General features: G+C 39.4%; 1 protein-coding gene across 2 annotated transcripts in view; it reads left to right on the top strand.

Annotated features, from left to right (window-relative positions):
- The window catches only part of LOC139442876 (uncharacterized), a 117,631-nt gene that overhangs the window by 76,358 nt on the left and 23,886 nt on the right, over positions 1–17,387 (top strand). For both annotated transcript variants that reach the window (XR_011651704.1, XM_071223780.1), the window contains one exon: positions 7,035–7,149. Coding sequence is in view for 1 of the 2 variants with exons in the window: in XM_071223780.1 (XP_071079881.1) it covers positions 7,035–7,149 (115 nt within the window). In the remaining variant the exon portion in view is untranslated. The remainder of the gene's footprint in view (positions 1–7,034; positions 7,150–17,387) is intronic.

The raw sequence follows: 17,387 nt of genomic DNA, 5'->3' as shown, positions 1-17,387 counted from the left end.
AAATTGTAACAGAGTTTGTCCTTTTCACAACACTATCTACACCTGTTAATTAATTATTGACTTATCAATCTTACTCGTGTGTACGGATAAACAGGAAAATTCAACCATAAGGATCAACTTGATGATAATCTATGTGACATATCTACATCTTTCGAAAATTAGTCGACTTACTCTTCTTATGTCAGTGTAGGTACATGTTCAGGCAGTCTGCAATCACTTTGTTAGAAACAGTGGCTTCTTCCACATAACGATCTCTGTTGTGAAGACAGCATGGCTTGGTAGGGGGTTACACTGGAAAAAAGGGTTAAAACAAATCCATTAGTATGAATTGAAACGAAGTTGCAGTTGCAGTCCACCTTTTTTATTTAATCCTAAATTTCACAATTTGAAATGTGCAATAGACATATTTGTCTTGTAACTGCGTTCGATGATCCATACTTCTTAAATGGAAATAGAGACAAAGTAGACTACTAGAAAAATACTGAAATGGGTTCGAGTGGCTTCCATCACCATTCGAAGTAACGTGCAAGGAGAATCGTCGCCTATGGATAAATTTTATGAGCGAGATTACGAAAAAACATTTTTCCATTGAGTTTTATGACTGACGATCATTTTGGGTTTCCAAATTTAATTCAGTTGAATATCCAACTTAATATTTAATAAGAGGTGATAACTATCTTTCAGTAATTGAAATAGCCACCAGTTTAAAAAATATATTTTCAAATACAAATTATAAACTATAATATCAAATAGTGTGTTTATATTTAAGTTCATTGGCAATTTTGTACGAATATTGAAAGCTTAATTAAAAACCATGAGAAAACGTTGCCTGTTTCTTTTTCATTTCATTCATATTTTATTTAAAGTATTCATATTTTTCACAAGGGGTATTTCAGCTATGTTCATTTTAGACAACTAGGACATGACTCATGACTCTCAATTAACACTTCATTAAATTGTTTTATAAAAGTACTTTAAAGTATGAAATGATGATTTCATAGTTGAATCTAAACTTTCCAATTTTAAACATCTAGAAATTTGATGTAGTCCCACTGTAAATAGGATTATTATTATCATTATTATTATTATTATTATTATTATTATTATTATTATTATTATTATTTGGAACCGAGCGTATTTCTACCATGACGACAAGATCGCTTAGAAAACGGCGCTCTCTTGAACGCGTAATTACGCATGGGTAAAAATCCCCTATCGGGATGTTCTGAGATACTGGATTTGTACCCATCTCAGAACATCCCGAGACCCGTGAAGATCCGGGGTAGAATAGGTCTTCAGCAACCCATGCCTGTTGTAAAAGGTGACTATGCTTATCGTAAGAGGCGACTAACGGGATCGGGTGGTCAGGCTCGTTTGGTTGATGCATGTCATCGTATCCCAATTGCGTGGATCGATGCTTATGATGTCAATCACTGGATTGTCTGGTCCAGACTCGATTATTTACAGACCGCCGTCATATAGCTCGAATATTGCTGTGTGTGGCAATAAACATAAAACAAACAAACAAACAGAACATCCCGAAAAGGGGTAGTATTATATGTAACAAATATCATTCAATTTCAAGATTAAAATACTCATAGGCTTCAGTAATTAATTCTGTCAATTAATTGACAATCATGACAATCTGTTGCAAATTTGCACTGTTTGAACTCACCCAAGACATTCTTTGAAATTCGCGTCAATTCAGGTTTTAGAAATAGTGAAAAAAATGCGGAACGAATTTCTCCGACAAACTTTTTTAAATAACTGGATTTTAGTTATTTTGAAGTACTTGTGGGATCACCATGACATCAGATTAGGAAACGAACAGTTACAATTCGCATAATAAACAACTGTTGGTGGGTATCTTTTCCGGCACAGATATACAACATTATAAACATGGTAGGGGGTGGTTGCAAATTCATTTCTCACCCGTTGTCTTCATTGAACCAATTTAATTTGACTCAAACTTGTAGTCATCTGCTGCTAAAATACAACCAGGTCGAAGTTCTGGATGGAAAGGGGCGGTCGGGTAGCCTAGCGGTTAAAGCGTTCGCTCGTCACGCCGAAGACCCGGGTTCGAGTCCCGACATGGGTATAATGTGTGAAGCCCGTTTTTGGTGCCCCCCAAGAGAGCACCGTTTTCTAAGCGACCTTGTCGTCATGGTAGTAATATGCTCAGTTCCAAATAATAAGAGGTATCCTATCTGCAGTGGGACTACATCAAATTTCAAAACACTACCCGGGAGACCGAAACCTAGCCATAATGAACTCTAAAATCTCTTCGCTTTCGTGAAGCTACAGTAAGACTGGTCACGCTCCAGTAAACACAGGATATTGCTGTACCGGGACTCTCAAATTACAAGAAAAACACAGAAATGCGTATACCGTAATTACAGTAGTAATTTATTAGATGCTGAAGTATAGTATAGTTGCACAAAAGTACTTTACATTTAACAAATTTAATAACTCTAATACTTTAATATTTCATAGATGTACATTATAATTTCTACAAAAACAACAATAACTTATATCTTAAAATATAATCGTAAATAAATAAATACATTCTATAATAAATTTTCGGTTCCACTGGCATACACTTTGTGTTCAAGTCATTCACTCCAAGTGGATCAGGTCACCAACGTGATCTGTGTACTCAACGTCGCCGATGACGTTGTTGACGAGATTGTCTTTCAGAGCCTGAACAAGTGCTGACCACCTCGCACGGTATCAACCTTGTATCGAACTTGTGCGTTAGCCATTTTGGACATAGATAACTTACTTACTTACTTTGGAGATTTAACGTGCGCTTTCCGACTGATGCGTATTTCGCACACGGGCCCGGCCAGGCCATTTAATGTGTTTCCGAAAGGGGTGAAAGTGGTGTGTGCAACCCAAGAGGGGGCTTTAGGGGTTGCTTATATAGAATTTGGGAATTTTGAGATTTGGAATAGATGACGATGGGGTTGGAAAGTAGAACTAAGGGAGCTGGGTATGGTGGATGTTTGTTTGTTTATGTGATTTTGATTTGGTAGTTTATAGTGTTTTTAGATGCGTTTTATTAGTTCCGTTTTGATTAAGAATACGCCTAAGGCCTTGAAGTTTTCTAGTTTATTTTGTGGGTTTAGTATTGCTTCTAGAGTGAGAGCCTTGTTTAGATTGAGGGTGGTTTGTAATGCGGTTCAATGTGTTAGGTAGTGTGTGCAGTGGATGAGTGCGTGTTCTGGGGTTTCTAGTTGTTTGCATTCAGGGCAGGTACCTGTAGTATGTTTTTTATTTTTTTTTAGGTGGTTATTTAGGTTGGTGTGTCCTGTTTGGAGTTTAGTGATTACTCTGTCGATTTTTTTTGATGGATTGAGAATTTTTGGTTTGGTTAGTGGTTTGCTGAGTACTTTTTTGATTTGGCTATTTGAGTTTAGATATAGGTTATGCCATTTTTTGGTGATATTTTGTTTGTTTACGCTTTTAATTTCTGATTTTGAGATGGGTAAGTTTAAGCTTATTTCTGGGATTTTGAGGGATAGTTTAGCTGCCTTATCGGCGTTTTCATTACCGTATATTCCTACGTGGGCGGGTATCCACAAGAAGGTTATTTGTTTGCCTGCCTTAGTTAGGTCGTTGGAGCTTTTAAGTATTTGATTTATTAATTTAGGTCGGTTTTTGGTATTTTTGTTTTGGAGGGCTTGTAGTCCACTTAGGGAGTCGGTAAGTATTAGGATTTTTTTGTGGTTTTTAGATTCTTGATTATGGAGGGCTGAGGCCCATTAGTTCTGCCGTGAGTATTGATTGGTTGTTTGGGAGTCGGAAAGATTGTGTGGTTTTAGTTGGTTGTGTGGTATGGACTCCGAAACCTGTGTGTTTGGAGGTCGGATCTGAAGATCCATCCGTGTAAATGTGACACCAATTTGGCCAATTTTCGTGTATGTATGCTAGTGTGGTGGTTTTAGCTATGTTTGGGTCGGTTTGTTTATTTATTTGACTAGCTAGTGTTGTGTCTATTTTGGGTATTTTAAGTTTAGGGGTGAAGATATTTGATTGTTTGCAGTTTTGTTTAAGATTTTTAATTTGGTGTTCATTTAGGTAGTTTGTTATTCTTTGGGATATTGGGGTAAAAGTAAGGGGTGTTTACGAGCTAGAGCTTGGTTTTTGGGGCTGACATTTTGGTTTATTAAGTTTTGGATGAGAGGGTTTGATTGGGACGCGGCCCAGAAATTTAAGGTTAGCTGTTCCCTACGTAGACTTAGTGGCATTTCTCCTGTTAAGGCCTGAAGTGAAGTGTAGGAGGTGCCATGTTGGGTGCGTGTAATTAGTTTGAGAGCCTGATATTGTATTGAGTCAAGTTTTTTAGATAGAGAGTTGTTTAGGGTGTTGTATATGGCGCAGCCGTAGTCTAGTTTTGATCTAATTAGTGATATGTAGAGAGAGAGGAGGGTATCTTTGAGGCTCCCCAGTTAGGCATCTTAGGGTGTTTAGGTCTTTACTGCATTTAGTTGTTAGGTTTTGGATGTGAGCATCCCAGGTGAGATGTTCATCGAAAATAAGTCCTAAGAATTTGGTTTGTTTTTGAAATTTGATTGTTTGGTTGTTTAGCTGGAGGATTGGGGAGGCGGGTTTCATGTTTTTATGTTTGAATACTGTTCCTGTTGTTTTTTCTGAGTTAAGGGAGAAGCCCCATTTGTCAGCCCATTGTTGTATTTTATTAAGAGATTTTTGGAGTAAATTTTGGGCCATTTTAATGCTTTTAGTGCGGATCCAGAGGGCTCCATCATCCGCGAATTTTGATGTGTTTACTTTATGGGATATGCCCTCGAATAGATCGTTTATCATTATATTGAAGAGGGTGGGGCTGAGGATACTGCCCTGGGGAGTGCCATTTTCTAGGGGACATTGGTCCGATAGTGTTTGGTCTATACCCACGGTTATTTTACGATTGTTTAGGAAGTCCTGGATGTAGTTTATTATCTGACCTTTGAGTCCTATTTTTTGAAGTTTTTGTATTAGCCCGTCGTGCCATACCATGTCGAAAGCTTTAGAGAAGTCTAAGGAGATGCCTGTGGTATATACATAGATAAATAAGTCCTTGGCACGCAAAAAACCCATGATCGTTTGCTTTCCGGTTCGCCCCGATTGTTTCCAGGTTTGTTTGTCAGCACCAAACCTATGCTCGTGTGATTCACCAAAGTGGTAAGCGTCAGCATCACTTCAGGATTGCCTCCCAAATTAAGCTGACACGCCGTGATATAACTGGAATACTGTTCAAAGCGGCGTTAAACCCATCTCACTCACTCATCGTTTTGATACTTGTGGCTACATGCAATGTGACAAGTACATTCCGCTGACAGCCCCGTGGGCATTCCGAATTAGATTGGTTCACAGCAACCTATGCTGGTCGTTTGATGCGACTGAATGGGTCGGTGGTCAAGGACGCTGACTTCGCTGATAACCGCCGTTATATAGCTGTAATAATCCTGAGTGCGGCGTTAAACAACAAACTTATTTACCAATAAATGCGGTAAACATGGTAAGCAAGTAGATATATCATGGCAACAAGGATGAATAACAAAATTGGTTTTCCCTCGTATTACGTTTACATTAATAATTAAATAATATTGTTGAATGTGGAGTTAAACAGCAAGGAAACAAGCACATGACAAACTTAAGGCAAAAAAGTATTCTTTGATCCTTGCGGCATTTTCCTCTAAATGTGATGACTATAAACACCAAAGAAACAAACATTCAGCCCACATTCTCATTTTGAGGCACAACCAGTTATACATATTTGCATACATGTATATACTTGCCATAGGTTGAAAAGGGAAAAAAAGGATAACTGGCGGTCGCGAATTTATACTTTTGTCAACGAGGACTCAATTCAATAGCCAATTCAAATAGCAAATTCCCTTCCATTGATTTACAGACCTGAACTGGAAATAGAGGAGACAAGTTAGACCGATTCGTCTGTTTCATATTTAGCTCTACGCATAAAAACACAAGACTGTATGACAAAAGGGATGACTTCAACTTTCCAATAGTTAATGTTCCCTTTATGTCGAGCAATATTCCTGCAGCTCCAGCGCTTGGTGTTCACAGTTCACAAATTTGCGGTACAATCAAGCATGCTCTTTCCACCATTTCAATGAGCGTCATACAACTCTTGCTCCGAAGTTGTGTGAAAAAGGTTACAACATTCAAGCCAAGTAAAGCTTTCAAAAGGTTTTGTGGTAGACATATGGAGGGCATTTCACCTGTCTACTGTAAGCATTTTTGCAAGCATTACTAAGGCCTTGATTGTTGAAACCGGGATCAAACAACCTTTGTGCAAGGGTTGTATGACGTCCTTTGAAATCAGCAAAAAAGCATAAGGAAGAACACGCTGTACACTGACGTGCTGGATACATTTGGTCATGATTGAAACTGTACATTGATTCATGGACGTATATGATTTAAATAAAGATAACTACTTCGCTAGGTAAATGGTTACGATTGTGCAAACATATAGGACACATGGTGTTAACTCAGTAATACGTAACGGAAGGAACCCGTACACACACACACACACACACACACACACACACACACACACACACACACACACACACACATGCACGTCGCTATATAAGTGCAAAAATCTTGGACGGGACGTTAGACCCAATTTCACCTCACCTCACAGTTTGATTTGTCAGCTGTGTCTCCCTTACCAACTCGTTCTCTCGTTCCGCTCATCAGGCCTATGGTTGAAGGGTATAAGCTATCTGATCTGCTGATAAAGAAACGTTATCAGTTGTAAATGTACTTGTGTGAAATATTATGTTTATATATTACTTGTTGATAGCTATAACTCATTTATGTGTGTTTGTTTTGACAGTATGTTATAATAAATATGGTTTTGTCATTTTGGCGCACACAAAAAATGATAATAGTGCCTTTAGTGGGTTTCATTCTCTACGGAGATAATAAAGACACGTGGTCGGGGAAACCCGACACAAATTAGTCGCTGCATTTGTTAAGAACACCCTAATAACTCCTCTTTTCAGATGTGTAGATGGCGTCAACGTCTTCATGTGCAAATAGTCCATTTTCATCTCTGTCCGAGTGCAGCCTCACATTCTGTGTGGATGGTGATCCGGACTTCATTAATGTCGACGAAAGGTAAGTTTCGGTGTATCTATTAAGATCGTAATAATATATAAATACTGCAAGAATATACATTTTTAACATTTGTTTTACTCACTGCTTTTATTGGCATTTAGAAGTTGGCATGATGAACAGGTGATATAGTTCTATGGATATACAACTTCTTTATTTACAATGACAGCGACGTTTCGGTGTAGATACGTACACCGTTATCAAGCAGGTGAGAGAAATGTGAAGTATGGAGGTTATATACAAGTTGATAAGTGACCTCACCTATCAACTTGTATATTTCTATTCCCTATTCGCCTACATGTTTTCTGTAGGCAAAATGGGATGTAGGCGAAATGGGACTCAACCCTGTTTGTGTACATCGCTCAGGCTTTCATATTTAATCTTTTCGGTTGTGTAAACATTATCGTGGATAGGTTGAGTCCAATTTTGCCTACATCCCATTTTGCTTACAGAAAACATGTAGGCGAATAGGGAATAAAAAATGCACCCCTATTGAGAGAATGGACTTGACTTAATGGAATAAAGGAAGGTTAGTTTCATAATGTATGAGTAAAAAAATAAGTATATCATTGTCTTTAAAGGGAGTCACTTTATAATCAGTGTTTATATAAGCAATTGGCTTAAGCATTAAGGCTATGAAGATCAAAAGTAGCAGTGAAATACTTACAACAGTTTGTGATTATAAACAAATATCAATCCTTTTGTTGCACATGAGTGAAAGGGATTGTGTACATAGTTTCAATTAGCTTTTAATTTTAATTAAAAGATCAAACTTAAAACTAATTACTTTGTTTAAAATTGGGATAGGATGATCTCATACTGATGTATAAAATGGATCAACAAGGCGTGATGGATAATTGGAAGCCAGTACAAGTAGAGAGGGATATATTAAAATATATATAAATAAATAAAATAGACTATAGATAATGGAAATGAGATTAAGATTGTTGAGTGATGGGCTCATTGAAGGCCGTTGGAATGTAATACCCATGATGATGGCTGGTTGGATTTTTTTATGTGAAGGGCTTCTATGAGTTTCCTAATCTTTTCTGGTGAGCAATGTTAATGTTGCTCCAATGGATGTTGTGGTCTGGGTGGGCTGGGATATGGTCAGAGATGGCGGAGTCTTTCGTCTGTACTGATGTATTGTGTTCCTTATTTTTTACTGGAAGAGGCCTACATAAGAGTCACCACAATCATATATCATGTGGTGTACTGCACCGGTAGGATCATCTTTTGTTGTTGAAGATCTGTCATTGGCTTTGAGCATGTTCTGGATGGTCCTACCTCTCCGAAACACTACATTGATGTTGGCTTGGTGTTTGAGAGGTCGGCTGAATTGATAGCTGGGTGTACTTTTATTTGGCTGGCTGATGACAAATGAGGCTGTTTGGTGGCGCGGGGTCTTCTCTTTAGGGATGAGGGTGGTGTTGATGGTCTGGTCTACTAGTCTGATAGGGTAGTTTTTTAATTTTGTAAAGATGAGTCGGCATCAAGGTGTTCTGACGTGGAGCAGATGTTCTTGGCTCGTTGGGCAAGGGTGGCTATTATCTCTCTCTTGATTTGTGGTGATGGAGTTGATAAGTGGTGATGGTGCTGGTCAGTATGGGTGGGTTTTCGATACACGCTGGTCTGGTGTTTGTTGTCAACTTTCTGGACTCAAGGAAAGGAAGCTGGTTGTTCGTTTCTCCTTCCACGGTGAACTGCATGAGTGGGTGTTGGACATTAAGGTGGTTGAGGAGGATGTTTGGATCATCATCATCAGGGTTACGGATGACAAATGTGTCGTCGACTATTCTGTACTAGCAGATCGGGTTAAGGGTGATGTTTGGAGGGCTCAATCTTCTAGGTCTATCATGTGGATCTCTATGATTATTGGGGAGAGGGGAGATCCCATGGGGAGACCGTAGGTTTGTTGTAGGAACTTGTCTTGCCAGGTGAAGTAAGTTAACGTTGAGCTGATGAGGGTTTGATTAGACGGATGATGCTGTCTGTGGAGAGGTGGGCATCTGGGTAGCGTGGATCTCGTCTATACGTCTCGCTATATGACAACTCATGTTTTCCTACTCAGTTATGTGAATTGTGCAGTTCACTCACTCACATGTATTGTCGAGTCATTCTCTTGACTAGCGTACAGACAGGCAGACTTCTGATGTTAAAATCCACATTCTTTCTCATCTGTAGATTGAATATATTATGTGAACACCTATCCGTCCATACACCAGACTGCTATCTCATGTTACACTCGCATGTCTATTCCTCGCGAATGCATGTTACGCTGTATATCAACATGAAGTATCGAGCGGTAAATGTGACATTGATAAATTTAGTTCCTGGTTGGCAGTTCATAGTATAGTTGTGTTTGTCCTGTATTCTCTACACACTGTGTTAACGCCAAGTGCCGTTTCTCGGACGGAAATATCCATGTTGTTTGTCGTCCACATTTTGAAAGAGCAGGATGTGCCTGTATTGAAATGTGCGAAATTGGCTCGTTTGAGAGAGGTGAGGTGAATTGGGGTTTAAAGTAGCGTCCAAGATTATTGAACTTATATATCGACGTGCATGTACGTGTGTGTGTTTGTGTGGCTGCTTGTATTAGTCCGGACTGATGTCGATTTACAGTGCTAGCTCACTGAGATACCATGCCGCAGTTCAACATGAATATCCCACTCAGACACAGTATACTGACTCCGAGCCGACCAGTCCTTGTTTTAGCCCCTTAATGCCGAGCGCCAGACAGGGTAACAACAACGTATTTTAACGTCTTTTGGTATGACGCAGCCGGGGATCAAACCCTAGACCTTCCGCTCTCCGGGCGGATGCTCTACCACTAGACCACGGAGGCGGTCTCGTTTGAGAGAATATGGACATGTTTATAGTATTTAATATTCATTACTTTAAACCATCGAAATGTATTATACACCAAGTGCTTGGAGAAAAACTGTACCTTATATACGCATAAAATACAATTATAACTTTAACTATTAACCTTTATATAAGTATTATCCTTTCTCTCAGTCCAGTGCAGGGTGAAAACAAAGGGGTTTGAAAGTGGGACACTAACCAATATAGAGGACGCCTGGGTTTTCACTCTGATTGCGCACCAAGAAGTTGACCGACCCACTAAGTAAAACATGACATTAGAATAGGGCTTTAATGCTGATACTTGGCTTACGACTACATAAGTTTGCAGCCTGAAATGATAACTACAAGAAATAATTGCCTAGATAAGATGAAGTAGGGTCTTTTGAACTTAAAGATCACTTGTCAGAATAATACTGAGCATCAATGAAGTGAGGTACTCTGCTCTGGACTTCCAATCAGGTTTTGGGACAGCTGCTGACATCACATATTCACCACTGGTCATCCACTGTGGTTTAGTCCTGGAACGACTGGATGTCCTGGGTCATGGTACTGGTGGTGTGACCAATATCTCTTGAGGTACACTAACATCTTGTGTTATCTCTGGTTCTGAAGGTAAATTCAGAACTTCAAATGTTTCGTCCTCCTGTGATGTCTCCTGTGTCAGGTGTATCATTGTTGGAACTATCCACCACTGAAGATGCACCCACATCCTGCTCCGAATCCGCAGCAACTATCTCTGACCGGTCCTCTGCATCATTCACAGCAGTACTGTCTATATCTTCCTCTACCCCAGCTGGCATCTGCAGCTGAAACTGTTCTGATGAAAAGATGGGGACAAGTACAAAGTCATCATCTTCACTCTCTGCGGTGGTGTTTTGATCATTATTGATTGATGCTGTCTCTCTCATAGTAGGTTGCAGACGTGGGCTAGACCTCCTTTTCCGTGGTTTGGATACAGGAACAGATGTTTCTGGTCTAGGAAGAGAACCGATGGGCAGCAACAGATTCCTATGAAGAGTCTTCTTCCTGTCCCCTCCGTTTTCTTTTTCAACAACATACACTGGTATTGAAGATTTGGTTGGCTTGTGACAATGTAGATCATCTTCCCACTTGTCAGCTAGTTTGTGACGACCATCATCACCCACATCTAATACAGTTGCTCTTGCTCTCTGATAGTAGTAGGACTTCTGCTGGGATTGAGACTGTTTGGCTTGTCTGGTAGCTATCTCGTAGGCATTACGCAGTTTTTCCTGAAAGGTCTTGGTATACTTGAGAATTGATCTCGTGGTGACAGGTTCTATGTCTAGTCAAAAGGACAGATCTATAGGAAGTCTGGGGTGACGACCGAACATGAGATAGAAAGGAGAGTGTCCAGTTGATTCATGTCGTGTGCAGTTGTACGCATGCACTAGTGGTGCAACATGGGTCTTCCAATCCTTCTTGGCTTCAGGTTCAAGTGTTCCAAGCAAATTGCACAATGTCCTATTAAACCTCTCGAACATTCCATTAGCCATGCGATGATAAGGTGTTGTGGACGACTTGTCGATCTTTAGAAGCTGACAGAGCTCAGTCATCACCTTGCCCACACAGTTAGCTTCCTTATCCGAAGGAATCCTTTTGGGCAAACCATAGTGGACTACAAAGTTGTTGAAGAACAGCTCTGCTGTGGTTCTTGCCGAAGTGTTCTTTGATGGATATGCGAGTAAAATAATCAGTTATCACAAGAAGATATTGCTGACCCCCTGTAGAGGGTTCCAATGTCAAAACATCCATGCAAACTAGTTCAAGTGGCCGAGATGTTGTGACGAACTGAGGTGGAGGACTTGTGCTTCATGCATCTGCCACTAGATTCTATGTGAACCTCAACATCCTTGGTCGTACCAGGCCAGTAAACCCTTTCCTGGTGGAGAGAAACTGTCCTGTCTCTGCCTGGGTGTCCAATATTTTCGTGAAGACCAAGTAAAGTTGCTGCTCGACACCATAAAGGGAGAACAAGTCACTTCTGTTCAGTCCCATCCTGTTTGACAACACGGTAGAGAACATCCTTGTGGATTCTGAAGTGGTCATAGTTCTTAAACAATATTGTCATCTCTGAGTTGCCTATATATGACCTTCTGTCAGGCTTGATCCTGTTCTCCAGTCCCTCGATGATGGTTGTAAGACAAGGGTCTCTAGCTTGCGCACGTCTCCAATCACTGGCATTCATGTTACACTGATCTTCGTCAACATTGATTTCCTTCTCTCCTGTTACATCTGTGTACATACAGAGACTTTCTACCAAGCTGTTTACATTGATCATTCCACAGATAGCACGAATTGAATCTGCTGTGATTTGATCAACCTCGGTAGTGTCTTCTTTAGTGGGCTGCAGGGACAGAGTGTCTGCATCCAAGTTCTCTTTTCCTGGTCATGGAAAGTGTTGTGGTGTGTCGTTATTAGTATTAGTAAATAATTATAAAAATAACACAAAGAAGGGAAGTCTCAATGAGAGTCCCGACCCCTAAGTCCATCTGTTCTAAAACATGTACTTTCCTCTTGCTTCAACCAGCAATTCTGTATCGTTCGCTTCTCACTACAAGTTAACATTAAACAGAGATCACAGAGCTAAAAGTTTACAAAATACGTATTATGTTGTAATATGTGCTGCATAACGTCCGCTTCAGGAGGAAAACTCAATATACACGCAAAGGTGAAACAAAAAATACGTGTGACGTATTAACGTGGGGTCAAAAACTAAAATACTCAAGTAAATGTAGAATATGTTATTACTTACAACATACCGACTTAGTATAAAAACGTCCCATTATAGGTGCAAGAATTGCTTTACAATGCCGAAAAATGTTTTTTTCAAGATGGCTGATACTCGCAGGTCGTGCGATTGAACAATTAAAACAAACTTTTATTTTTCAATATAATCTTCATTCACTTCAATACGCTTATTCTACCCGTGAAGATTCCGAGGTAGAATAGGTCTTCAGCAACCCGTGCTTGTCGTAAAAGGCGACTAACTGGATCGGGTGGTCAGGCTCGCTGACTTGGTTGATGCATGTCATCGATCCCAATGTCGTGGATCGATGCTCATGATTTCAATCACTGGATTGTCTGGTCCAGACTCGATTATTTACTGACCGCAGTCATATAGCTGGAATATTGCCGAGTGCGGCGTTAAACAACCAACCGACCAATACGCTTATTCGATTTTCGCAGGAAATGGTCAGTCTGGGCTTTTGGGTGGGTGATTTAACCTGTACAGCCCAGAATTAGCCCCCAGTGACTATTTCCTGTTCCGGCAAATGAAATCTTCCCTACGTGGAAGAGGCTTCCAGGATGACAAGGACATAAAGGCTGCCACTGAGGCGTTGTTAGAGGGCCAATCTGCGGATTTCTAAAAAGTGGTATTAAAAGTGTATTGAGGTGAATGGAGATTATACTGAAAAATAAAAGTGCAAAAGATATTTCGCAATAGATATTAAAAATGGTAGAATGTTTTTATTTCTATGTGGATATAAGGAAATAAGGCATCGGTTGCAGTTTTGATAGCCATTAAGTCAAGTTGAACAGTCTGTGGTAGTGAACACATCTCCAAGTCAACAGAGACATATAACTGGAACAAAGGTGTGAATTTCTTAATTCCTTTATTAGGGCAAACTTCTGACACAAGAGAAGAAATTACACTATATACTAAAGAACATAATCAAAATATTAACTTATACATGTACATCTCTTAAGCAAATACCAATGTACAATGAGATAAACAAGCCCCGTACCATTACTAGTACTCTATGGTACTCTTTACATGGATAGTAAATACAACACTAAAATATAGCTGCAAGCAGCGATGTCGGGCTCCCGCTGGTTAGAATTGTAGAAGCGGATCCTGTTCTATTCATAGAAGTACTTTTGGAAAATTGCACTTTGGTTATACAGAGTACTAAAAACCATTGAAACTGAGTTCTTAATTAAACTAATTTGTTACCATTAATGCATTTTCTCCTGTTGATATATAAAAGCATTCAGATATGCGGAAGGATATGTGCTATAATGTTGTTATACATGAATTATGTATCATTTCTCTCTTATATGCTGCATGACTACAATACTCTACCAATACACACGAAATTTAGCCGAAATCGGACCAGTAGTTCCCGAGTAACAGGTGTCTAGTGTTGTGCTATTTGGCAAGTTGATGGACTGGGGCCAAAGAGTTCCATTTTCAAAAGACTGTAGTTTCGTTGTCCATTGAGCTACAGACAAACGGTTTTGTGTTCTGGAATGGTCAGGACAAGGGCTATCAGGAAAATATATCACATTTGACATAAATACATGTTTTCTTTGAAGTTGTTAGTATGGTACTTGGAGCCAAAGTCTGGAGAGTTTGGAAGCTTTTGAGCTGGTAGTTTGAGCTGAGGAGATTTTGGGAGGCAAGTACTGAGAAATCTGCTAAAAAACAGTGCAAAAACACTTAATCCGATCTGGAGGCCAAACGAAGCAATTTCGCTACATTGGACGTGTAGAGAATTTGTTGGCCATCTGATTCCGCACCAGCTCAAGAATTTTGGAAGTCTTTGGAGCTTTCGTGGCGGAGATTTGAGCTGTTGAAATTGCGATTTTTAAAGTTGTTTTGAGTTATCTGCCCTTAGTCTTTGAGTCTAGAGTCTTGAGATTTTTGTGGATATAACTTCAGTAGCTAAGCTATCTTTGTGCAAAATTTCAAGAGATTCTGAGCAGTAGTTTTGGAGTTCGGATTGGAACAAAAATCGGCGGAATAATAATAATAATAAAGAATAATAATAATAATAAATCGAACAATAACAAGAGGGCTCTTGCCAAGATGGCAGGGAGCCCTAATTAATCAAGAAACATTATAATCTTAGTAACATAAACAGTAGTGATAAAAACAGCTGGAATAGTCTAAATTAGGGGTGGGGATATGTTGCCTTCGCAAATCGTATTCCACTTTTAAGAGTGGTTATCTAGATCGATGTGCGGTTTAGTCATGGACACACAACTTCTGTACAGTGTAGAACGAAACAGAACAAATGTTCCAGTTAAAGTTATCTGAGGGCCACACTATTTATATACGTACATGTGTTCTGATCTTAAATCATTCCATGGGGACTATAGGTTTGAACACGTCCCAAGTAAAAGCTCCTCTACAAAATGGATCAGCTGGTTGGGCACTGTGAGGCAGACTATTGAGGTTTGAACACGTCCCAAGTGAGCTCCTCTACAAAATGGATCAGCTGGTTGGGCTCTGTGATCCGAGTTTCAAAGTACCCGACTGCATGGGACTTTGCTCCTGACATGAAGCACAAGTCTGACTCCACTACTTACAGGTTGCCACGATATATCCTAGCCTTAAACTCTCACACATGACTTAACTCCAACTGATAATTGACGAGTCATTGGAAAGATCCATAGACTGATCATAAAAATATCAGATGGTAATCGTCAGCATGGTAATAGTCCGATCTGTCAGCAGAAAAAAAGGTCACCAGAACACCTTTTTCTAATTGCAGCATTTAAACAATTTAAACTTTATTGATGGAATGGTGATTTCCTGATCAATAGTTTAGTCTTACATTAGCGGTCTGTGTTGTGCGTAACTAGAAAAAAAGGCCAACTAGGAGGCAGACTATTGAAGTCTGACAGAATAAAGAGATTGCTTTTCATGACAGATGCAAATCAAAGAGCAAGGATAACATGAATCAGATTTCAGTCACCCTCCTATACACCCTTCGGATCAATCACGCTGAGACTGTTGTTCCTTGGGGTGTCGGCTTACACTTAACATTGATGAACGTGGCATCAAATACTTCCGTTATCCAACTGGTGCCCCGGTGAATATTCAAGACATCATGCCAGATAACATGAGTAATCTGATCCTCTTTCCTAAAAGAGTGAGTTGAGTTTACCTTGCTGTCAACTGAACAGCTGCTACAATTGCCCATGGCCATCAGAAATTGCACTGGACCTGCTATGTTTTAACATTGGTGGCCTGTTCAGCCAGTCAATAGCCTACATTTATACACACAATTGTAAGTAATAGTTTAACTATATGCCAAATAGCAGTGAAATACAGATATGACGTCACTATTTTAGAACAGTTTACCGACCTAATTCTGTAATCTAAATTTTAAGCTCATGCATTTATTCTAAGAAAGTGAATTGCGAATATACGGGATATTCAAAGGCAGCATGGATATCGAAGAATGAAGTTAAAGATGTATTATGAATGTACTGAAAGAAATGTCCATGCAGCACATTTGTTTTGTATTTATTTTCATATATGTAGAACTTTCCGGCTGTATTTAAATACGCAGTTTTAACAGTGCAAAATGATATTTGTTTACATAGTAATTTTTCAGTTTCTTTTGGGGTTTCCAAAAAACAGCAGCTTGGCTAGCATAGTGTTTATTCTCACAAATGCAGTGATACAGCTATATCACCTATCACCAGAAAATATCCAGATTTCACTCTAACCGACATCTGCTCAATTGCGTTGCTGTAAATAATAAACATGCTTATATGGGGGTCGGAGACTATATAATCTTCAGGCCAGGCAGCAACAAATAAATGTCTACAGCTTTATAAATCTAAGGCAACACACAGGTCTCTTTCCTGGTTTATAAGACCTTTTGTCAAAGAAAAGATCTCCGGTAACTTGTTCGGTCAACATCATAGTCAAGTAAGTTATCTTTATGATGTCTTGGATAACTGTACAGATATAAGCATGATAAGCAGGCTCACAAATGTGATGGTAATTTAAATGTTGATAGAATGATTAAGAGTTGATATTATTCTCTTAGCTCCGGCATTAGGAAAAGGTCTGTTAATAAACTCAACATGCTGCTCGAGGAATTGTGCATGACAGCCCGGTTTGTTGACATCACAGTCAGAAGTATTCCAGCTATATTCTTGAGGTCTGTAAACAAACCAGTGCTTCCGATCATCAGGAAGCAACAACAGCCAAACTACAAAGGATTGCAAGTTTCAGTTAAGTTGCCACTTGTGACCACCTATACGGTGGTGGTGACAATTTCTAACCCTTGTCCCCACAGAGTACTTAGTTCTAGATCATAAAGACATTCAGTTATGTAGAAGATATATTTTGATTCCACATTTCAAGGATAGGATTCAGTCACAACCTCTCCTTGCTGTTGGTAAAAGCTTATTTGTTTTCCAATAGATTTGAAGGATACTTAGTTTGTGAAGTTGTGTGTCTGTGACCAACCGTAATATTAAGACCCTGCAGCCTGAATAGCTCCGGCATATATCTTGTACTCATCATCTCCAACAACATATTTTCAGACCTTATTATAGTTCTTGTTAGAAACCATCATTCAATGTACTTTCCATGAGCATTTACAAAGGCA

Source organism: Haliotis cracherodii, unplaced genomic scaffold, assembly GCF_022045235.1.
Source record: "Haliotis cracherodii isolate W230 unplaced genomic scaffold, xgHalCrac1.p SCAF_5, whole genome shotgun sequence".
Taxonomy (NCBI): domain Eukaryota; kingdom Metazoa; phylum Mollusca; class Gastropoda; order Lepetellida; family Haliotidae; genus Haliotis; species Haliotis cracherodii.
This window is presented reverse-complemented; position numbering and strand designations above follow the sequence as displayed.